At 50.9% G+C, this 23,783-nt stretch overlaps 2 protein-coding genes across 5 annotated transcripts in view; one reads left to right on the forward strand and one right to left on the reverse strand.

Moving 5' to 3' along the window:
• The first annotated feature begins 88 nt into the window (after positions 1 to 88).
• PIN1 (peptidylprolyl cis/trans isomerase, NIMA-interacting 1) lies at positions 89 to 12,054 on the forward strand. The gene is made up of 4 exons (XM_053582269.1): positions 89 to 291; positions 2,651 to 2,863; positions 10,616 to 10,726; positions 11,470 to 12,054. Exons 1-4 carry the CDS (start codon positions 234 to 236, stop codon positions 11,577 to 11,579), a joined length of 492 nt encoding a protein of 163 aa, XP_053438244.1. The 5' UTR covers positions 89 to 233; the 3' UTR covers positions 11,580 to 12,054.
• Positions 12,055 to 15,155: 3,101 nt separating this feature from the next.
• OLFM2 (olfactomedin 2) overlaps positions 15,156 to 23,783 on the reverse strand; it is a 78,772-nt gene continuing 70,144 nt past the window's right edge. For 3 of the 4 annotated variants that reach the window (XM_053582261.1, XM_053582262.1, XM_053582263.1), the window contains exons 2-6: positions 23,126 to 23,275; positions 19,157 to 19,303; positions 18,720 to 18,939; positions 18,351 to 18,457; positions 15,158 to 16,733 (exon numbers count right to left, since the gene is read on the reverse strand). In XM_053582261.1, the coding sequence (XP_053438236.1) occupies positions 16,056 to 16,733; positions 18,351 to 18,457; positions 18,720 to 18,939; positions 19,157 to 19,303; positions 23,126 to 23,275 (1,302 nt within the window). In that variant the 3' untranslated portion in view covers positions 15,158 to 16,055. Of the gene's footprint in view, positions 16,734 to 18,350; positions 18,458 to 18,719; positions 18,940 to 19,156; positions 19,304 to 23,125; positions 23,276 to 23,783 lie in introns of all 4 variants that reach the window. The other variant, XM_053582260.1, reaches the window with a different exon arrangement.

Genomic DNA, 23,783 nt, shown 5'->3' on the forward strand with positions numbered 1-23,783 from the left:
CTCACCACTTAGGAGCGAGGGGGCGGGGCTCACCAAAATGCAGGAGGGTCCGCCCGCCCTCGCTTCTGCCCAATAGGAGGCCAGAGAGCCAGTCCGGACGGTCGGGAAGCCCAATGAGCGTCGCCTCCAAGCCCTGGTGCGAGGTGAGCTGAGCCAGTAGGCGGCGGCGGCGGGCGGGCGCGAGAGACCCTCGGCGCGGTGGGGGCGGAGCGGACGCTGCGGCAGGAGGGAAGATGGCGGACGAGGAGAAGCTGCCGCCCGGCTGGGAGAAGCGCATGAGCCGCAGCTCAGGTGCCGTGGGGGTCGGGGCTGGGGCGGGGCCGCGCTGGCCCGCGGAAACGGGGCTCGAGCTCGCCCCTTGGGCGTAGTAGTGTCGCCGCCTCCCTCCTGTGGGTCTTGGCTCCTCTGCATGGTCTTCAGGGTAACGGCCCCGGCCCGCTCCGTGGAGGCTGCGATCCTCAGGAGACTGGAAGTCAGAGGAAACTGAGGCAGGGGGCTGGGCGGGTGACGGGGTGGGGAGCCGGCGGCACTCCCCGGGGCGATCGTCCTTGCCCTGCCGGCCCGGCTGACACATCTCGGCCTAATGCATCTGACGCCCCAGGGGAACGTCCCTGCACCCCGCTGGGAAGGGGACGCCCCAACACTGTGCAAAGGATGTGCTCCAGGGTGTTGCCCTGCCCCGGGTTTATAGCCTACCCCTGACTAACTCCCGGACCTTCCACACCTAATTCTTAGTCTGCGGCATCCACCGGCAATATTCTGCCTGAGGATGGATGGCCCTGTTCTCGGGCCCGATTTAAGAATTAGCAACAATAATAATGCTGATCATTGGACACGTTTATCTCTGTGCCAAGCATCATGCTGAGCCCTGAAAGTGTTTAAATTATCTCTGAATTACCATAACTGTGGGACTTAGGTAGTTACTCCTAAAATCCACCCACTTTGGCATTTTTTTTTTTATTAAATCATAGCTGTGTACATTGATAATGATCATGGGGCATCATACACCAGCTTCACTTTACCTCCAGATCCTCCAGACCCCGTCCTTGCAAACTCCTGAAGAGTAGGCCCATAATCTGGAGTTAGGTCCCCAGCCATTCTGCCTCCAGAGCCTATAGTAACAATTTTTATTGAGCACCAGGCACTCTGGTGAACACTTTGCATAGATTAAATCACCCCATTAATCCCATGAGGTTTGATCTCCTGTTCTTTCATTGTTATTTTTCAGATGAGAAAACTGAGGTTAGGGAGATGGAGCCCATTGCTAAGGTTTTAGAATCAGTATTTCTGCATTTGTACCCAGAACCTGTGCTCTCACCCACCCTGTTCTAGCTGTGGCCTATGGCTGGGAACTTAGCATATACCTGATGCTCTGCCCAGCTCTGGTCCTATTCCTGCTGTTTTCCCTCTGGCTGACCCTGGCAGCCTTCATGGGTGACATGTCATGTGACTTAGGCAAACTCTCAGCCCTTAGAGTGACACCCAGAATCTACAGGGTCTTTACTTCAAGCTTCTTGTTTGCAGTGTTCACTCCCTGTGTTCCTTGCTCCCTGAGTAATGTGCATCCTCCAGTAACGCTGGTCCCTAGTTCTGCAACACACTTCACTGTGTAGTGGTTAAGGGCAGAACTGTTGGGTGTGATATACCTAAATACGGTTCTGTCTACCTCTGTGTGTGCCTGGAGCAGAGTAAACATTCAAGAAATGTTACCTGCAGCTGCTCTTAGCACAGTTACAGAAGGTGAAGCCTCAGTTTTGTGATCTGTACAGTGGAGATAATAAAAGCCATCCTATTCTTGTTGTGTGCCAGGCTCTGTCTAAGCATTTTACAAAAGTGTGAACTCATTCTGTCTTTCAATGACCCTATAGGCAGGTACTGTTTTCTCCATTTTACAGATGAGGAAACTGAGGCCCTGGGAACATAGGTCATGTAATGAATAAATGACAGAACTAGATTTGTGTCTGGAAACTATGGCTGCCAAGTGCATGGTTGGCAGATAGAGCTCAGTAGTTCGAGATCAGCCTGACCAAGAGTGAGACCCCATCTCTATTAAAAATAGAAAAACTAGGCTGGTCTTGGTGGCTCACACCTGTAATCCTAGCAGTCTGGGAGGCCGAGGCTAGTGGATTGCCTGAGCTCACAGGTCGGAGACCATCCTGAGCCAGAGCAAGACCTTGTCTCTAAAAATAGCCGGGCATTGTGGCATGCACCTATAATCCCAGCTATTTGGGAGGCTGAGACAAGAGAATTGCTTAAGCCCAAGAGTTTGAGGTTGCTGTGAGCTGTAATGCTACGGCCCTCTACCAAGGGCAGCAAAGTGAGACTTTGTCTCAAAAAAAAAAAAAAGACAGAAAAACTAGGCCGGATGTTGTGGCAGCTAGCTTTCTCTCTTCCATCTCCCTGGGTTATTTTCCTCTTTATCAGGATTAAAGTTACCTTGTCTCATTTTTTTTAGGGCCTATCTGTCCCCCAACCTATACTAGGTTGGCCCATCTCTCCAGAGCCTGTGTGATGGACGTGCAGTGGATTTGGCTGAATGAGGCATCTCCTAAGTCAGCCCTTTATCCTGGCTTATGGCCAGTGGGGCCAGGGTAGCATCCTATGAACACATCCTCAATTGAATTCCCACTTGCTCTTCTGTCCCCTGCAGGCCGAGTGTACTACTTCAATCACATCACTAATGCCAGCCAATGGGAGCGGCCCAGTGGCAACAGCAGTAGTGGTGGCAAAAATGGGCAGGGGGAGCCCACCAGGGTCCGCTGCTCACACCTGTTGGTAAAGCACAGCCAGTCAAGGCGGCCCTCATCATGGCGGCAGGAGAAGATCACCCGGACCAAGGAGGAGGCCCTGGAACTGATCAACAGTGAGTGAGGCAGAGGACAGGGTCTTAGGAGGGGTCCTATATCAGGTGGGTCTTGCAGAAATCACACTAGATCGTCTCCTGCAGCTCACTCTGCTCACATCAGATGTGGTGTCCTCTAACATGGAAGTGCCTGTGCATGACTGACCCTGGTGCACACAGCTGTCTCTCTGTTTGCTTTGTGTCTGGCAGTTGAGGGTAAGACCGGTAGGAGGACCCAGCCTTGTAGGCTGGCAGACCTGGATTCAGATAGGCTACTGCTTTGCCTCTTTGACTAACATCGCCTCCCCAAGACTCAGTTTTCTCCCCTGTAAAATGGGCATCATGATGTACAAGCCTCTGAGGGCCATTGACATTTTAGTGAGATAAAGCGGTGTGTGGCACACAGTGGGCCAATAGTCAGTGGGAACTGTTGTCAATAGTAATGTCATCAATCAAGTGTTAAGGACTTGAGTTACATATATGGGTAGGTCAGAAAGGTAGTGAGTGCAGAAGTAGCAAGCAGAGCTGGTGAATTAATTCTGACCCAAGGGAAGAGGCCATTGCCTGCTCTGTTCCATGTTTCCTCCACAGTCTAGCACAGGGGTGGCAAATTTAAAAGGCCTAATAGCTAGCCGGGGATTATGGTGGGTACCGATAGTCCCAGCTACTTGGGAGGCTGAGTCAAGAGAATTGCTTAAGCTCAAGAGTTTGAGGTTGCTATGAGCTGTGACGCCCCGGCACTCTACCGAGGGTGACATAATAAGACTCTGTCTCAAAAAAATAAAATAAATAAATGGCCTAATGGTAAATATTTTAGGTTTTAGGGGCGATACATTCTGCATCAGCTCTGCTTTGTAACTTGATAACTGCCATAAACAATGTGTAAGCATGTGGTTGTGGCTCTGTGTCAATCTTTATTTATAAAACCTAGCAGGATTTGTATTGCAGGCCATAGTTTGCAGCCCTGGTATGGTGTAATCCATTAACTCTTTGCGGAGCAGAGCACTCAGAAACAAAATGTGCCAGGTCAGCCCAAACATGCCAGTTGAGGTCTGCAAAGATTGCAACAACGGTTAGGATACATGGTGCAAAAAAAAAAAAAAAAGGATACATGGTGCACTACTGGACATTCTTTGGTTTCTTACTAATCAAAATAATTCGCCCAAATTGGTGTCAGTTTCAATATTTTATATTTACATTTATAAAAATAATATGCAGACATATTATTTTTGAAATGGCAAAGCTTTGCCTTATCAGTAAAAATTTAATAATCCTTTCTTGGATGGTACAACTCAATTTTTGGATTCAAATTGTCTTATCTCCCATTGAAGTTGCCGAGGATTGACTTTAAATTTGAAATAAGTTCTACACTTTCATTTTCCAAATCAGGTTCTGAGATACTTGACAGTTTATGATTTCTGTGAGAAATATTTTTTTTAATTTATTTATTTTTATTGTTAAATCATAGCTGTGTACATTAGTGCAATCAAGGGGTACAATGTGCAGGTTTCATATACAATCTGAAATATTCTCATCAAACTGTTCAACGTAGCCTTCATGGCCTTTTCTTAGTTACTGTATGTAGGCATTTGTATTCTGCATTTAGTAAGTTTCGCCTGTACCCATTCTAAGATGCACCGTAGATGAGGCCCCACCCATAACCCTCCCTCCATCATGTGAGAAATATTTTTAAAGCTACCTCTATATCCAGATTCTTCCACAATGATCTAGTCTTCTGAACTTGACGACTCTTCAAATTTATCGCACCCCATATATATACTCCCACAAGAATACACTATCTATACAAAGTATTTCAGGCACTACTGTGAAAAACATTGAGAAGGAAGCTACGATGCTTACAGACTCAAGTCAGGTAACAGAACAGTAACTATCAAGTTTTTGTTAGCAAAATGAGCAGTGCCTATGATCAAGTTTTTGTTTGCAAAATGAACAATGCTCACAGGTGCCATTCGAACCAACCCGCATCTTGTTTGAACATATAAAGGTTAACAGTTGCTACTACCATTAGTAGTAGCATGTGGCTATTTCTATGTAAGTTAATTAAAATTAAGTAATATTGCAAATTGATTCCTCATTTGCACTAGTCATGCTTTAAGTTGCTTGAAGTCACTCATAGCAGCTACTATTTTGAACAATGAGGATGTAAATCATTTCCATTCTTACGGGAAGTGCTGTCTTTTTTTTTTTTTTTTTTTTTAAAGAGGGACTGTCACTCTTGCCCTGGGTAGAGTGCCATAGTGTCATAGCTTACAGCAATCTCAAACTCTTGGGCTCACGCTGTCTTCCTGCCTCAGCCTTTTAAGTAGCTGGAACTACAGTCCCCCCACCACCAACACCCAGCTGTATTTTTAGAGATGGGGTCTTTCTCTGGCTTAGGCTGGTCTCAAACTCCTGAGCTCCAGCAATCCACCTACCTTGGCCTCCCAGGGAATTAGGATTACAAGCATGAGCCACTTTGTCTAGATGGAAGTTCTGTCTCACATAGGGTTCTTTCATCCACTCAGCGTCCCCTACCAGAGCTCCTAGAACCCTCCAGCTACGCTATTCCTCTATACCTTAGTTCCCTCATCTGTAGAATAGGATCAGGGAAGATCCAGGAGTGATGGGCTCAGGGGCTGGCACTTGCTTCCACACAGAAGAGGCATGTGTGGTGGGAGAACCTGGAGGTAGAGCAGGGCCTGTGCCCATGGCAGCCACTGCTGCTATCACACACCCATAGGAAGAGCTCTGGGCAGGTCCTTTGATAACCTCAGACCATAATCTCCCCGCTCCTGGGGCAGGTCCCCTTGGGGGTTGTTAGGAGGATGAGGGGAGATGGGCTTGGCTGTGATATGCTCGGTTGCAAATGCTCATGTGCAGTGTCAGCGAGTATCTAGCACCTGGGCCTCATTTTCTCCTCCATGGAAGTGGATATTCTGCCCTGCTTGGGCTACTTTTAGTCCCAGGTAATCAAGAGATCATGATTTGGGCAGCTCACTCCCCAGCTGGCAGTGCCCATTTAGATCTGGTATTCCTCCTTTGCCCTGAGGGGACAGGCTGCCTGCCACCAAGAGAACCAGAGCTTCCACATTTTCTGCTGAGGCTCCTATTCCAGCATCAGTTCCTCTGTAGCTGCTGGGCTACAGACAGAGACTGTCAGGGATGGGAGGGTGTCATTGCCAGTGACCTTGTCTGAGGAGGGCGGGTCATGGATAAGTCCAGCCTGCTGGATCCCCATCTCTCCACCTCAGCGTGCCCAATGCCTGAGGGCTCCAGGGAGGCCCAGAATATGAGGAGCAACTCTCCCCATGTCCCTACCCCAGGATTGGTGGCACCCTGCCAACCTGCTGGCCTTGAGCTGGGTCTCTCTGGGCCCCTCCTGCTTGAGCTTGGATCACCTGGGACCTAATCCTGTCACCTCTTTCCTTGGCCAGGCCCCTTCCCCTGTGGTGCCTGGCAGCTTCGGACTAGAAGCAGCACACTGATTTGGTGAGTCAGAGCAGGAAGTTTGTGTCTTAATTTTTTAAGTCATTGTGGTGTGTTAGCTATGGCTACCATAACAAAATACCACAGACTGAGTGGCTTAAACAATAGACATTTATTTTCTCATAGTTCTAAGGGCTGGAAGTTCAAGATCAAGATTCTGGCCGATTTGGTTTCTGGTGAGGACCTGCTTGCAGGATAGTTGCCTTCTCAGTGTGTGCTCACAGGGCCTTTCCTTAGTGCATCTATTTGTAGGAGGAGCTCTCTGGTATCTCTTATAAGGACACTAATCTTCTTAGCTCAGGGCGCCCCACCCTTATGACTTCATTTAACTCTAACTACTTGGTAAAAGTCTCCATCTGCACATACAGCCACCCTAAGAATTAGGGCTTGGTTGTATGAATTTGGGGAGACACACAGACATTCATTCCATAACAGAAAGATGGACAGTTGGATCTGTCAAGGCCTGCTTTATGCCAGCCATTGCTTGAATGCTTACCTAGTTCACACCTCAGAATAGCCCTCCCAGGTCATTAGTCCATATAGGCCAGTTGAGTGAGGCTCCAAGAGACAGAGTTACCTGCTAGACTTTCCTTGTTCAGGAGCAGCAGAGCTGGGTTCTGAGCTTCAGGAATATGCCATGCTCAGGATGGCCTAGATCTGCCAACAGACATAGGCATCGTCGGGTTTGCATATAATTTCTGGGGCTCCTGAATACCTCCAAGCAGATGGAGGGCTCCTGCTCCAGACTGGGCATTCCTGCCCTGACTCTTGAGTAATTCTAGGCTGGATCAAAGTTCTATGGGTGCTTTCTTGGTGAGGTGTATTGGTGTGATCAGAAAAGGCCAGGGCATTGTCCTGGGGAGGCCCAGATTTAGTTTTCCTACCTGAGATTCAGGCAGAAAAAGACATGAGATTCTGGCATATCTGCCTAAAGACCCACAGTGGTTCCCTGTCTCCTTCCCCCCCCATGCCCTCATTCTGTCTCATTTGTTCATGAATTCCTGAACTTTTTTTTTTTTTTTTTTTTTTTTTTTGAGACAGAGTCTCACTATTTTGCCCTCAGTAGAGTGCATCACAGCCCACAGCTTAAGCGATTCTCTTGCCTTAGCCTCCCAAGTAGCTGGGACTATAGGAACCCACCACAACTCCCAGCTATTTTTTTGTTGCATTTGTTTAGTTGGACCGGGCCTGGTTTGAACATACTACCCTTGGTATATGTGGCTGGTGCCGGAACCACTGCAACGGGCACGGAGCTGAATTCCTGAACATTGTGAGCACCCATTTGTGTACAATGCTGGGTTCTGAGGGTACAGCAATGAATAAGGTCTGCCCAGCTGCCCTTGTTCTTCCACTGTGAGGCAGGTGAGCGACCCACAAACAGGACAGTGATGAATGCAGCAACCATGGTAAGGCATCCCCCATGGGGGTTGGTTAGGGAAGGGTTCCCAGGAGACCAGAGATAGCAGGTTGGAAGAGACACTTAAGCAAAAGACTGGGGAAGAGCAAAGGGTTCTCTCCTTCCCCTCTCTCAAATCCTAGGGGAGGAAGAGAAGGAAAGAGAGCAAGGTGGGAGGGAAGGGAGAACAGGGTGAGAGTAATCATTTCAGTCCCTCAGGAGGCTGAGACAAGAGGATTGCTTGAGCCCAGAACTTGGAGGCCAGCCTGGGCAACAGAGGGAGGCCCCATCTCCTAAAAAGAAAACAAAAGCAGTCATTTCAGGCTTCTGTCAGAGCAGGGGGTTTCCTGAGAGTCCTGGGTAGTCAGAGGCAGATGTGGGTAATGTGAGCTGTGGGGTCAGCAAAGTGTGGTTTGCACACTGTATGTAAGAGCCTTGGGCAGACCATCCGGTCTTGGGGATCCCTGCAGCTGTGCCCCTGGCCCTGGCTGTTGGGGGATACAGCAAGGTGATGCTGGTACGGGTCTCAGGGCTGGGCCTGGCTCTGCAGGTGCTTGGTGCCTCCTGGAGATAGGCAGGTACCTCAGGGGCATTGTGTGATCCAGACTCTTGGCTGGTTTACTGTGGTCCAGACAGAAGAGAAGCAAGGGGAGCCAGTGGTATGCATGGGAGACCCAGGCAAAGCAGGAGCAGTCCTGTTCAGGTGGAGGTGCCCACAGATGTATGCAGCATAGGGGGACCCCCCACACACTAGTGGCCCTGATAAAGGTGGGGAGGTTTACAGGCAGAAGCCAATGCAAAGAGCAGTCCAAATGGAAGTGGGGCCTTATAGGTCATCATTGTCCCTGTCTGACAGGCATTGGCAATGCCTCACAGTGATGGCCAGATCTGACTGAGATACACGGACCAGAAAGTCCAGGGATGGGCTGAGCAGAAAAAAATAGGGGCAGCTACATCCTGGGAGACTGGTGACAGCAAGTGATGTTTATGAAAGTCTTGTTTGGGACCAGGCACAGTGCTGTGTGTCACAGTGGCTTGTGGGCACATAGCTAGGGGCCAAGTTGGGAGGCAAAGGGGGTGGTCACTGGCCAGGGGATGGCAGTGCACATCAGATACCAGGACGTTGGTTGCTGCTGTCACGTGCAGCCAGACAGCTATGGTTGTGCTCTTGTAATCATGTCATTTCAGCCAAGGTCCCAGAGAGGTGGATCTAACACTCTTGGAGCCTGGAGAAGTTTAGATCAGCCCAGTGTCAGGCAGGGCCTCCCAGCAACATCCCAAGGCTCAGACAGGGTCCAGGCAGGTGTGTGACATTTGCCCTGGGGCACGTGTGTCACAGCCTGGCCTTATTTAGGTCAGATGGAAGCAATGGGTGGAAATGTGAGGGTGATATTGAGAAACCCACTGGCAAGCGTGTCAGGGTGACCCTCACACACAAAAAGAAGAACTGCCACAGTGCTAGTTGCCTGGCCAGTCAGGGCTATGAGCAGGGTGCCTGGACAGCTGCTTCTGCTTGCTGGGGCTGTCACCCTGGAGGCCCAAGGAGGACACTGGCAGGGACAGAGTTTATGTCACAAGAGGAGGCATGGAGGTGGGCTTTGGCCCACGGGTGCCTGCCTGCCGCAGGGGCTGCCTGGGCTCAGGCAGGTGGCTGATTGTCCTTCCTCTCCTGGCATTTACATAAGTGTGTACACACATACTTTGGCAGTCATGCACACGTGTACACACTCAGTCCTCCCACACTCTGCTCCCCAAATGTAAGTCACACAGACACAGGGGGCACTGAGGTTGCCTGCCACTCTGCTGTGGAACCTTTTCTTCTTTTTTTTTTTTTTTTGAGACAGAGCCTCAAGCCCTGGGTAGAGTGCCGTGGCATCACAGCTCACACATCCTCCAATTCCTGGGCTCAAACGATTCTCCTGCCTCCGCCTCCCAAGTAGCTGGGACTACAGGCGCCTGCCACAACACCCAACTATTTTTTGGTTGCAGCTGTCGTTTGGCAGGCCTGGGCTGGGTTCGAACCCGCCAGCTCAAGTATATGTGGCTGGCGCCCTTAGCCGCTTGAGCCACAGGTACCGAACCTTGAGACAGATTCTCAAGCTGTTGCTGTGGGTAGAGAGAGTGCCATGGCGTCACAGAGCTCACAGCAACCTCCAACTCTTGGGATCAAGCTATCCTCTTGCCTCAGTTTTTCCTATTTTTAGTAGAGACGGGGTCTTGCTCTTGCTCAGGTTGGTCTCAAACCCATGAGCTCAAGCTATCCACCCTCCTCAGTCTCCCAGAGTGCTGGGATTACAGGCATGAGCCTTGGTGACCATTTTCATCAGAGTTATCCTTTACCTTCCCCCCACCTGCCCTGGCCTCCCCTCGCTCCAGTAGAGTCCAACCTGATAGGGCTGGTTTGAGCCACACAGAAGGCAAGGGCATCAGGGCTCTGCCAACACACTATTGGGGGAGCTGGATAAAGAGCTGGATCACCTGCCACTGGGACCACAGTCTATGAGACTGACACATGTCCACTTTAGAGACCTGCCTAAGCACCTCGGGCCCCAGTGCTGGGCTGTTCCTCCCAGTTTTGATGGATAGAACAACTGTACCGAGGACTCAGCTCTCCCACTTCTGTCCTAAGGGCCTTGCCCCCTGCTGTGGAGTCTGTCCCTCTCTAGCCTTTCTAACCTCTCCCTGCCTCCCATACTCTGCTGTGTGTGTAAAGGAGCCGGAGGTAGATTTTCTCTCAAATGCACATGTCTGGGGATGGGAGGAGGTAGTATTATGTCTCTGTGTGCACATGTGTAGGGAGCACACTCAGCTTCCCCTCCACCCTGGAGCTCTCCATGAAGCTGTGCCCTTCCCAGCCTTGACATTCAGCTCTCCCTGTCTTGTGTCCACAGGTTACATCCAAAAGATCAAGTCAGGAGAGGAAGACTTTGAGTCTCTGGCCTCACAGTTCAGTGACTGCAGCTCAGCCAAGGCCAGGGGAGACCTGGGTGCCTTCAGCAGAGGTGTGTAGGGTGAGGGGGGTGCCACTTAGCCAAGGGCCCTGACAGCCCTGCTGGAGAGGGGCTGAAGGAGGGCCTCTGCCACTCAGGCCTTCAGTGTCCACCAGATGGCAGCACAATCCCTGCTTCATAGTCTGCCCTGCTTGGGGGTTCACAGGGCCCCAGCTGGGGAGAGTGCTGCAGAGCATTTTCCCTGGGGTCAGACCCTGGGGGTGGGTTTGTGTGTCTTCCCACACAGATGTCCTCATCAGGGCCTACCAAGATGGGTACATCATGTCATGTGCCTCTTCCTGTTGGGGCTCTCCAGAATCTCCTATCAAGGAAACCAGGGGTGAAGGAGGAGGCCCTGAGATCAGGTTTCCTCACCTCCCCCCTGCCTCTCCTCCTCCTTCCCTGGATGGGGTAGGGGTAAGGATGTGGTATCCACGCACCTAGAAGTAGAGGAGCCAGACAGGACAGATGGTGTGGCAGAGGCTGAGAACCAGGCCCAGGGAGACAAGTTATTCACCAAAATGTGTCTCTTGATTCACAGCAGCCAGCCGCAGTTCTGCCTCCCATCCCTCCTGCTGTACTTGGCTTCCCTGGGTCTCTGTGATGGCCCCGTGCCCCCACCTGGGCCACCACTCAGCAATGGCACCATGATAGGGCCATAAACTGGTGACAAATGAGAGATGAGGGTGGATGAGCACAGGCACCTGCCCTGCCAGCCAGGCCCTGACCTCCCTACCTTCCCTCATGGTCCCCAGGTCAGATGCAGAAGCCATTTGAAGATGCCTCATTTGCGCTGCGAACGGGAGAGATGAGCGGCCCGGTGTTCACGGACTCCGGCATCCATATCATTCTGCGCACAGAGTGAGGGCATGGACACGAACAGCCTGGGCCTGGTTGGTGGGCAAGGGGGCAGGTGGCTGGGCTCAAGGTGTCCCTTGCTGCTGGCTGGCCCGCAGACACCCTTGCTGTTGTCACACAGTATTTATTGTTCCCAAAATGGCTGGCAGGGGATTTCTTCCAGTTAGCAGGCTCTGGGGCCCTGCTTCTTGCCTACGCCTGTTGGGGCTGCCCCTGCCACTCTCCATTAAGGAATTGACTTCAGAAGGGCACCAGGAGCGGGGAGACTCCAGGCACAGAGGTGGGGGGCTGTCACAAAGAGAAGGCCTGGTCAGTGCTTTCAGGTCCTGGAGGCAGACAGGGGTCCCTAGGTTGTTATTTCTAGTTAAGTCACATTCCTCTGTTCAGTTGCAGACAGCAAATGCTCTGTGTGGCCCGGCTGTGGGCTCTCTCTGAGGGGCAGCGCAGCACCCTTTGCAACCCTAATTAAACCAGGAACCACAGCTCTGCTCTCTTGTGTCTCATTTCTTCTTTGGGGTGGTGTGGGTAGGGAAAGGAGGCAGTGCATGGAGGGGATCACCGCCCACCACCCAAGTGTCTTAGGGTTTAAGCTGCCCCTCTTCCCCCAGGAAGCCTCTACTCTTACTGGGCCTGACTCTCCAGGCCGTGGGGCACTGTCTGGCCACAGTGGTTCTCGGCTTGAGGTGTGCCACGTTGTCCCTGGGTACCCTCTGCATGGTGCTCCATGTCCTGTGCACACAGGCTGCTCTCTGATTAGAAGGAAGGACTCCCAGCCTGGTGATGTCTGCCTTCCCCCTGCCACAAGTGCTTCTGGAAGGTGGTTCTTGGTCCAGCTGCCAGACCCAGCATCCTCTGCAGATGCTGTTACCTTGGCAACAGGGCCCTTCTGGTCTGGAGGGAGGGGCTCCTGGGAGGCAGTGTCCAGCGGCTTTTGGAGAGCAGATCAGAGTGGATCCCTGGGGTGGGTGGCAGGCAGGTGGTTGGCTCTCCCTCTGCCTTTGGGGAAGGGGCCATGGCTCACATGTTCCCATTGCCCATGCCGGGACCCTGAGCAAAATAAAGCCCTCCTCCAAGGGAGCAAACCCTTCCCAGGCTGAATCTCTTATAAAGGCCCAAGTCTCATAAATAATCACCTGTGCCTACTCCCATCTGGCTGGTTTCTGGAGCAATTGCTCATTCTGCCTCCCGCCTGCCTGCCTGCCTGCCTGCTGGAGCATTTATCATTAGGAAGGTTTAATGGGTTTCCTCTCAGCCCTGGAGGATGGGGAGCCAACTGGTTGGCTGCACCTCTGGGCAGAACAGTCTCCTGTCACTCAGGGCAGGGGGTATGAGGCAGCAGCCCTGCCAATGGCATAGAAGATGAACAGGGGTTAGGGAAGGCTGCACCCCTCCTGGTATGACAACCCCTGGAAAGATTAGACACAGTGACCAGAGGCCAGGAGGGTTTGCAGGGTTCTGCCCCAAGATGAAGAATGGGCTTTGTGCCCTGTCAGCACTGAGGCCCCAGGGGAGGATCTCCCTAGACCTCTAGCTCTTGGTGCTAGGCATGGGTGTGCATTATCCTGCGTGGGGCCCACTCCCTGTTACTTTGGGCGTCTGTTCTTGTCTGTGTGTCTACATGTGGCCATGAGACTAGCTATCTCTGTGTCTGTGTATCCTGGGTGGCACTGGGTGCTCCTCTAGGCATCCCTCTTCCCTTGTCTGTCTGTGCAGTGGCTAACATTGCCATTAGGTAAATGTGGCCCAAGCCCTCTCAGGGTCCTGGTGACTCATTATTAAGCAGTGGTTTCCCTCACTTCCTGCCCAGGAATGAGAGGAAATCCCAGGCCTTTAGGATGGCTCAGACTATATAGTCTTCCCTCGTATCCTCTTTTGCAAGAACCTATCAGACCAGACCCACTCCAGAGGCCTGAATTCCATTCCTGGGCAGTGTGTATCAGTCCTGGCTTCCATGGTCATCTGGCAGAGTTGAGAGAAGGTCATTGTAGGGCAAACAGTATTTGGCCCCAGAGTGAGGTTTGGCTTCCCCATTGTAGGTAATATGTCCATGAATTAGCAGACAGTCTGAGACAAACACACACACACATTTATCCTGGCCCAGGGAGTGGGAATGAGCAAAAGCCACCAAGACAAAAGTATAAGGAATGCTGCCTCAGGGTTGGGGTTGCATCTATTTGAGGACCAAGCATACAGATGTAACAGACAGCCACATCCAGCCCTGATCTCGATGTGACAACAAGCCACCCCAGGTCTAAGTGTATTGTAAACGGAGGTGGTTGAATTCAGTTCTCAACCTTACTTGAAGAGGACTTAGTCTGGGATGGATGAACCACCCCACCCCCTCATCTTGCAGTTTAGCCTTCAAATAAATGTAAACGGTGGTGGGAGATGCAGGTGTTTGTCAGAGAGCCAGCCCTGTGCTGTTTTTCTCCTTTTGTTCCATCTTTTCACCAGAGCAAAGCAACTCCCCACCTGCTAGCCCAGGAAATAATTCTTTCCCCCCTCCCATGTCCAATGCGTTCATTTAAATGGAAATTAATTGCTTTTCCCGAGGATTTCTTTAAAAATTGGTTTTAAGTGAGTGCATTAGGCAACCCTATTTATTATTCATTGGTTTGGTTCCCAATATGGCCCTGTATCCCAGTTCCCAGAGAGGGGATGCCAGCACAGAGTAGAGATGATTTAATCAGGGAGGACGTTAATTAGAGATAGGGGAATATGTCCTCCCAGAGGAGTGAGGGAGCACCCCCTCTGCCATCTCAGCTGGGTGGGGTTTGGGCCCGTGGAGCTCTTTGCATGATGTTTCTGGATTCAATAGGCACCACCTTTCAGGCCAACTTGGGCCTGGATCAGAACCAAGCCAGCCAGCCCCTCCTTCACTGCACCATTCACTGTCAACCACTCAGCTCCAGGGGTGACTCTCCACTCTTCTTGCACACTTTCCAGCTTGTCCTTTATCCTGGGGACACCTCACTGGTGCCCAATCTAACTCCTGGTGTCTGTCTCGTGCAGATCTAGCTCACATAAAGCCCTCTGGGACCTCCTGCCCTGCTTTTAACTGGATCTCTAAGGTTGCTAAAGATTTAGCCTCTCCTCACCTCTTCATACCTTCTCCTCCCTCCTGCCTCCAAGACATCCTGTCTTTCCCTATCTGCCCCCCTCCCAAGAGTGCTGTCCCCACGTTAAGGACCAGCCCAAGCCCAAGCCCCTTCCATGTAAATGTGCCCCAATGTGTTTGTGAGTGTAGTCAAACAACCAAAGGCATCAAAAGCCCCTCTAGGCTGTTTCTAGCTTTCAGTTGTTGTTTACAACAGCTGTGACTAGTTTGAAAACCTGATTTTTGGGCTCGGTGCCTATAGCTCAGAGGATAGGGCTGGCTAGTTTGAACCCGCCAAACAACATTGACAGGTACAACAAAAAAAAAAATGGTTGGGCATTGTGGCAGGCGCCTGTAGTCCCAGCTACTTGGGAGACTGAGGCAAGAGAATTGCTTAAGCCCAAGAGTTTGAGGTTGCTGTGAGCTATGATGCCAGAGCACGCTACTGAGGGCAACATAGACTCTGTCTCAAAAAAATATATATATAAATAAATAATATATATATTATTTTTGAAATTACAAAGCAGAAAAAGAGAAGAAAGAAAAGGGAAAAATTTGACTGTGCCCTAACCCTCTCTTACCCAGGTTCTTAAAAGGCAGCCAAATTGTTAAAAAAAACCATTAAAAAATTGCCACAGACCACTCAGTGATGCACCAGAGTGATCCAAAAGTGGAAAGCTAGTGACGGGAAGAGTATTCATTTGAGGCCAGTTTTCATCATTCTGATAGACTTCTGGATTATTTTGATCAAACTGCTTTTAAACAAATTGCTTTCAATCTAAATAACTTCAGATTGGGTCTCTCCAAAGGGTTTACCCTGGGCCCTTCCTCACTATCCCCCATGCTGGTCTGCCCGCCCCAGTTCACTTAACCTTGAGTTACCAAAAGGAAGTCCTCATGTCTGTGCCCCGCCCCACTCAGAGCCACTGAAACATAAAATGTCAAAGATCCCGTTTATTCCGGCAACTCAGAAAGAAGTGTAAATAAAAAAAGAAATAGATCCATGCACTCCACTCGGGGGAAGGGGGTGTGAATAGAGGTGTGGGTGGGGCGGGAAGCAAAAGAGGGGTGAGGGCAGAGCAAGACAAAGAACAGCAGAGATAGGGAACGAGAACCAGAGGGTCAGATCAATAAAAAGAAAGAGACAGAGGGACGTCAATAAAAAGGCAGAAAGATAAAAGTAGAGTATCAAAAGCAGAGATCAATAAAGAAGAGATGAAATGGTGAAAATGCATTGATAGAAATACAGAGGGCAATGACAAGAGCCTCGCAGAAGGGTAGGGAGAGAGAGGGCATGACAGAGACGGAAAGATCAGCCTTCAGGGACACAGAGTTGGAAGGGCCCTCAGGGAGCCTCCCTTCCTGCCCCCCAACATGTGGCAGTGCCTAGGGGTCCCCTGCAGTGCTGATGACATGGAACAGTGTGACATTGTAAAGGACTTGGTGGCCATTGTTCCAAGTGTACAAGGCCCGTTCCCGGGGGTTGTAATCCAACATGGAGATGTGGGAATACTGGTTGTGGAAGGGCACATCTGTGTACTCATAACTGGATGTGTTGGTAAAATAGGCAAAGTAGACCTTGGCGCCAGCTAAGTGGGAGTTTGTCACGTAGAGCACCCCACAGATCATGAAGGCCTCACCAGCACTGCGCTTGGGGTAGCCAGTGTCCCAGGACCGCATGACCTCCAGGGTGTGCGGGTCCAGCCGGCTGACCACAATGTTGCCTGCATTCTGGTTGGTGGTGTACACAGCCCAAAGCCCGCTCTCGTCCACCATGAAGTCCATGTCAGAGAAGCCACCCCAGGAGTAGGGGAAGGTGTTATTGTAGCCTGCCCCTGGGAGGCTCCTCTGCACAAGCACGGAGCGTGAGCGGAAGTGGTACTTGACCACGACGTTGCTCTGGTACTTGTTATAGAACAGGGAGCCATTATATACCACATGGCCCGTGCCTGCCCATGGCTGGGGCAGCAGGTGCTGGATAAAGTTCTGGCCTTTGATGAAGTCTCCCAGGGTACGGAACTCCAGGACCCGGCGGCCCTTGTAATAGCCATCCATGTACCAGACCTACAGAAGTAGCCACTGTCAGTGAGGGAGCCACTGTCAGGAGCCCAAGGGTCCCAGCAACCACTCAGGCAGCAGCCACATCACTAAGTCATCATTATTCAGTTACGGGATTTTTATTGACCAACGGTAGTCCACATGAACACCATTGGTCTTAAAATAGAAACTAACTGGAAGATGCCTGATCCCAAAGGATTGGAGGGAGGGGGAATTGCAGTTCTTTGAGTGGTCATTGGATGGTCAGTGGTCTTTGGACAGCCCTTGGGTGATAAGAAGTCACTAAATTCCAATGGTTACCCCTATAACCATGAGGTGACTAGGCACGTCATTACCATCTGCTTCGTTATCATCCTTACATTAATTAGTATTTGTGAGTGCCCTTATTATTATCTTTTTTTTTTTGAGACAGAGTCTCACTATGTTGCCCTCAGTAGAGTGCTGTGCCATCACAGCTCACAGCAACTTAAAACTCTTTGGGCTTAAGTGACGCTCCTGCCTCAACCTCCCAAGTAGCTGAGACTACAGGCACCCGCCACAAAGCCTGGCTATTTTTTTTTAACACCCAGCTATTTTTTGGCTGTAGTTGTCATTGCTGTTTGGCAGGCCCAGGCTGGGCTCGAACCTGCCACCTCTGGTGTATGTGGCCGGCGCCCTAGCCACTTGAGCCAAGACCAAGCCAAGTGCCCTTACTATTGAGCTAAGAATCCTAAAAATGTGAATGGTGGCTCAGCACCCATAGCTCAGTGGTTAGGGCGCCAGCCACATGCACCAGGGCTGGCGGGTTCGAACCTGCCTGGCTCTGCTAAACAACAATGACAACTACAACAAAAAAACAGTGGGCACCTGTAGTCCCAGCTACTTGGGAGGCTGAGGCAAGAGAATCGCTTAAGCCCAAGAGTTTGAGGTTGCTGTGAGATGTGACGCCATGGCACTCTACAGAGGGCAACATAGTGAGACTATCTCAAACAAACAAACAAACAAAAAAAAACTTGAATGCTGACATTATCATGATGATTTTAAAGATAAAGAAATTAAAGGTTTCCCTAGCTAAGAAATGGTAGAATGCATCTCCAATTCTGATTCCCAAACCAGCCAATTGGTTGAACCGTCATCCCTAGGAGGCCAGTGACCATGGTTGAATGGCATCTGGTCACTGTCTATCAACTCTGACACTCAGTCGCCACTCAGTGACCAAGGTCAATCACTAGGAAGGTCACAATTCCAGGACAGTCACTACACAGATCATGAATGGCTCTTGTAGATCTATGTGATGAGCAGTCATGACCACAGAGGCCCTGGAAATCTAAGGTCGTTGAGCAGTGCTGGGAGGGCCTCTTGTCCTTGGTAAAGCATTGCTCACTAGATAGTTACTAGAGGTCAGTGGTAACTGAAACTGGTCAGTAGTGGCCTGTACAGTCATTGGAAATCTGCAGACTTTGGGATTCACAGGGCAGGAAAACCCTGATCACTGGGTTCTCACTAGATGATTAAGGGGAGATCCAAAGGCCCCGGAGATGGAGGACATTTGGGAAATATAAGAAAGTCACTGGTGTGGGACCCCTGGACACCTATGGGCAATCACAGGCTCTATCCCTCCCAGGGGAGGTCACAGTCACTCACCCTGCTGTCTGCGCTGGGGGCCATTGTGTCGGTCATCCAGGAGCCGAAGCGGGACCCCATGGCTCGAATGGTGATGGGGTTACTGACCCCAGTCAGTTTCCCACAGCCTGGGAGGCAGGAATTGGGAGGAATGAAGGTGGAGCAAGGGAAGGGCCCCAAGGAGGCAGGAATGTTGTGACCCAATTGGGAAGGGCTGGGACCAGGGTTGGGGGGCGGGGGGGACGTGAAGGAGAGTCAAACATCTGGTCCCAATATGGAGTTTGGTTAGGGCAAGGAATTGGAAGTCATGTATTTCTAATGTGTAGGCACACAAGTGGGGTTGGGATTGGGTATGGAGGTCAGCGCTCAGGGTCAGGAGTCAAAGCATACCCAGCTTCTGGGCACAGGTGTGGAGCCTGGCCTCGAGTGCCATCACCCGCTGCTGGAGGTCCTCGTACCCATAGGCACCCATCTCTTCCTGGATTGCTGCAAGGCTGCCCGAGAGGTTCCTCACCTCCTCCCGCAGGCGCACGATGGTCCGCGTATCTGCCTTGTACTGCTCCAGGACCGAGCTCAGAGGCAAGAGCTCTGTCATCCTGTCTTTCAGCTCCTGCCAGCCACAAGGGAACCACCATCATCAAGCCTGACCCTTGGCCTTTGACCTAGATCTAACTCCAACCTCTGTCTTTGATGCACACTCCTGGTCCTTGACATCTTGTCTAGACTAGATCCCAGATTCTTCCCCAACACAAACCCATCTTGGAGCTCACAGGCACCAAATCACCAATCATTTCCTCAACCTCTGGCCTGAACCCAGAAGAACCCACCTGGAAGCTCTTGGCTGAGAGGGATCCATCAGCCACCCGGAGCCTTGAGTCCAGGCTGCGCATGAGGGTCTCCATGCTGCGCACATACTGGAGGTCACGATACGTCCGCAACTCAAGGACCTCCATGGACTGGGAGACGTTCTGGACCTAGGAATGGGGACCATTTAGGAGAACAGAACTCTACCCCCTGGCCCCACCCCAGAGATGCCATGGGCAAGGCCAGGTGGGATCAGAGGCCACATAAACACCTGGCCAACCAGGTGACCTCTTCCCCAGTCTTACCAGCAGCCTCTCAGTGGCACACCCAGCTCATCCATCCATCCCTCCTACTCACTGGCTCAGCCACCTCCTCCTGGTCTCCCTGCTCCAGCACTCATCATCTGTAGTCAATGTTCCATACAGCAACCAGAGGGAACAGTTTAAAATGAAGGGTTTTTGTTTGTCACCTAGGCTAGAGTGCTGTGGCCTCAGCCTAGCTCATGGCAAGCTAAAACTCCTGGGCTCAAGCCATCCTCCTGCCTCAGCCTTCCAAGTAGCTGAGACTATAGGTGTGCACCACAACACGGGCTATGAAGATCTAACTTATTTATTTATTTTTGAGATAGTCTCTCACTCTGTTGCCCAGGCTAGAGTGCCATGGTGTCTTAGCTCACAGCACTCCCAAACTCCTGGGTTCAGGCAATCCTCCTGCCTCAGCCTCCCAAGTAGCTGAGACTACAGGCAACAGCCACAATGCCTGGCTAGTTTTTTCCTTTTTTCCTTCCTTCTTTCCTTCCTTCTTTCCTTCCTCCCTCCCTCCCTTTCTGCCTTCTATTTTTTGTTTGTTTTTGAGACAGAGTCTCATTCTATTGCCCAGGCTGCAGTGTCCTGTCCTCATAGCTTATAGCAACCTCAAGCTCCTGGGCTCAAGCAATCCTTTTGCTTTAGCCTCCTAAGTAGTTCAGCTTCCCAGAGTGCTAGGATTACAGGTGTAAGCCACTGCACCCAACCTTAATTTTTCTATTTTTATTTTTTTATTTTGGAGACAGAGTCTCTCTTTGTTTACCTTGGTAGAATGCCATAACATCATAGCTCACAGCAACCTCAAACTCTTGGTCTCAATCGATTCTCTTGCCTCAGCTTCCCAAGTAGCTGGGACTATAGACGCCTGCCACAATGCCCAGCTTAGAAACAGGGTCTCAGTTTGGCTCAGGCTGGTCTCGAACCTGTTAGCTCAGGCAATCCACATGTCTCAGCCTCCCAAGTGCTAGGTTTACAGGCGTGAGCCACTGCGCCCGGCCCAATTTTTCTATTTTTAGTAGATATGGGGTCTCACTCTTGCTCAAGTTGATCTTGAACAGAGTTCAAGCGATCTCCCATCTCGGCCTCCCAGAGTGCTAAGATCATAAGCATAAACCACAGTGCCCAGCCCGACAATCATTTTTACATCACCTTGCTCCCCTGAAAATCCTGCTCCTGCTGGTCCTATACCCTCACCTGCTTCCTTACTCTTTGTTCTCCTAGACTCTATGATCCTTCCCTCCTCAGGGCCATTAAGCTTGCCAATTCCTGTCCCCAAAGTGTTGGCCCCAAACATGCACATTCCCTGTCACATTATATCAAGGAGATGCTTAAGGGCCGGATGTCAGCTTGGCCACATGAGGACTAGGATGGAGCAAGTGTCTCCTACATAAAGACTAGGATGGAGCAAGTGTCTCCTTCCACCCCTCACTTTTTTTTTTTTTTTTGAGACAGTCTCAAGCTGTCACCCTGGGTAGAGTGCTGTGGCGTCACAGCTTGCAGCAACCTCAAACTCTGGGCTCAAGCTATTCTCTTGCTTCAGCCTCCCAAGTAGCTGGGCACCTGCCACAACATCCGGCTATTTTTTTGTTACAGTTGTCATTACTGTTTAGCTGGCCCCGGCCAGGTTCAAACCCACCAGCCTCGGTGTATGTGGCTGGTGACCTACCCACGGAGCTACAGGGGTCACATTTTGTTTATTATTATTAAATCATAGCTGTGTACTTTTTTCTTTTCTTTTCTTTTTTTTTTTTTTTTGAGACAGGTTGTTGCTCTGTTGCCCAGGCTAGAGTGCTGTGGCATCATCATAGCTCAAGTAGCCTCAAAGTCTTGCACTCAAGCAATCTTTCCACCTCAGCCTCTCAAGTAACTGAAACTATAGGAGCATGCCACCATGCCCAGCTAATTTTTGTATTTTTTTGTAGAGATGTGGTCTTGCCATATTGCCCAGGCTGCTCTCAAACTCCTGACCTCAAATGATTCTCCCACTTTGACCTCCGAGTGTTGGGATAAGCCACCATGCCTGGCCTCAAGGAATATCTTGAAACATGGATAAGCAGAACTGTATAGCCATTGTTGGCAATAGAAGGACACCACATGTACCCTGTTTCCCCGAAAATAAGACATCCTCTGAAAATAAGACCTACTTACAGGAAAAATAAGACGTCCCCTGAAAATAAGACCTACCGCATCTTTGGGAGCACACCTTAAAATAAGACACTGCCTTATTTTCGGGGAAACAGGGTATGTCTCAGACAACTAGGGAAAGCAGTTCTGGTGTTGTGGGCAGGGCAGGATCCCATGGAGTTGAAGGGAGAAGACTCTGGGGAGGCCAGTGTTCCCTTTCTTTCATCACTGAAAGGGCATGAAAGCAGTTCACCTGAGTAGTGTCAAGGGACAGCATTCAGTCTACAAGAGGCACCAAAACATCCTTGGGGGTATATTGAATGGGGACCATTTCTATGGAACACAGACAAAGGGCGAAGGAAGCTTTATTGGAGCCTCTCCGGGTGGAGGGTGAGACCTCTCCCAAATGGCACAGAATATTACTTTTTTTTTTGAGACAGAGCCTCAAGCTGTCACCCTGAGTAGAGTGCTGTGGCATCACAGCTCACAGCAACCTCCAGCTCCTGGGCTCAAGCGATTCTCTTGCCTCTGCCTCCCAAGTAGCTGGGACTACAGGCGCCCACCACAAAGCCTGGCTATTTTTTGGTTGCAGCTGTCATCGTTGTTTCACGGGCTGGGGCTGGATTTGAACCTGCCAGCTCAGGTGTATGTGGCTGGCGCCCTAGCCGCTTGAGCCACAGGCACCGAGCTGGCACAGAATATTTCTTAGGTGAGCCTGGTGAACTGAAGGGCTGAGTGGGGCATGCTGTGGCCGGGGGTGGGGCATAGAGCTCACACACAGGAGCCTCAAATATTGCCATTAGGGTCTTCCTTCCCTACCCCACACCACATGCACTTGGCTTCTCTTCCAAAGAAGTGCTGGACAGGTCCAGTGCAGTGGCTCATGCATGTAATCCTAGCATTCTGGAAGGCTGAGGTGGGATGATCCCTTGAGGAACTCAAGACGAGTCTGAGCAAGAGTGAGACCCCCATCTCTACTAAAAAGAGAAATAATTAGCCAGGAGTGCTGCCATGTCCCTGTAGTCCCAGTACTCTGGCAGCTGAGGCAGGAGGATCACTTGAACCCAGGAGTTTGAGGTTGCTGTGAGGTGTGACCACACCGATGCAGTATAGCCTGTGCAATGGAGCAAGACTCCACCTCAAAAAAAAAAGCCAGGTGTGGTGGCTCATGCCTGTAATCTCAGCACTTGGGAGGCCAAGGCAGGTGGATTGCCTGAGCTCACAGGTTTGAGACCAGCCTGAGCCAGAGCAAGACCTCACCTCTAAAAATAGCCAGGCGTTGTGGTGGGCACCTGTAGTCCCAGCTACTCAGGAGGCTAAGGCAAGAGAATTGCTTAGGCCAGGAGTCTGAGGTTGCTGTGAGCTGTGACACCACTGCACTCTACCAAGGGTGACAAAGTGAGACTATGTCTCAAAAAAAAGAAAAAGAACAGATAAGAACAGATATTAGATAAAGCATCCACCTGGAGAGAAGGAGTTTATCAGTCAGCTCTGGATAATCTGAATGGGGTCTGCCCCTCCCCCCCCAACTGAGAGATTTTCACACCCCTCACCCCCACTTACCTTCTCCATCAGTTGTCGCAGTTCCCGACTCCTACCATCGCGGGAGCAGGTACTCTGCGCAGGAATTACGGCTGTGCAGATGCATTTCCCATCGGGGGCCTGGGCCGAAGTGTACAGCTGCCAGCCCTCTTCGGGGCTCTGAAAGAGAGTCTGCAGAAAGACTGGGATCAGGGCAGCACCTGTGGCTCAGTGAGTAGGGCACCAGCCCCATATACCGAGAGTAGCAGATTCAAACCCGGCCCTGGCCAAACTGCAACAACAACAAAAATAACCGGGCATTGTGGCAGGCGCCTGTAGTCTCAGCTACTCAAGAGGCTAAGGCAAGACAATCATCTAAGCCCAAGAGCTGGAGGTTGCTGTGAGCTGTGACACCACAGCACTCTGCCGAGAGGAACAAAATGAGACTCTGTCTCTAAAAACAAAAAAAAAGAAAGACTGGAATCAGAGAGCAGGAACCCAGTGGGTGGCTCACCTTGCCCTTGCTGAGAGAGAAAGAAGGTCCCCAGGGAAATAACAGATCCTGGCAGGTGCTGGACCACCTGCTGAATGCCTGTTGCAGGTGGTCTCAAGCCCTTTCCTCCAGAAGCCCCATTTCACAGATGTCAAGACTGAGGTACAGAGGGATAAGGGACCTGGCAAGAAATTGTGGGATTCAAGC

Source organism: Nycticebus coucang, chromosome 3 (assembly GCF_027406575.1).
Source record: "Nycticebus coucang isolate mNycCou1 chromosome 3, mNycCou1.pri, whole genome shotgun sequence".
Lineage (NCBI taxonomy): Eukaryota > Metazoa > Chordata > Mammalia > Primates > Lorisidae > Nycticebus > Nycticebus coucang.

Excerpts from the sequence above, each read along its gene's own strand:
- PIN1 (XM_053582269.1), top strand. The coding sequence starts at position 234 with ATGGCGGACGAGGAGAAGCTGCCGCCCGGCTGGGAGAAGCGCATGAGC. Across the intron at positions 292-2,650 it reads GCGCATGAGCCGCAGCTCAG|GCCGAGTGTACTACTTCAAT; the intron begins GTGCCGTGGGGG and ends TGTCCCCTGCAG. Across the intron at positions 2,864-10,615 it reads GGCCCTGGAACTGATCAACA|GTTACATCCAAAAGATCAAG; the intron begins GTGAGTGAGGCA and ends TTGTGTCCACAG.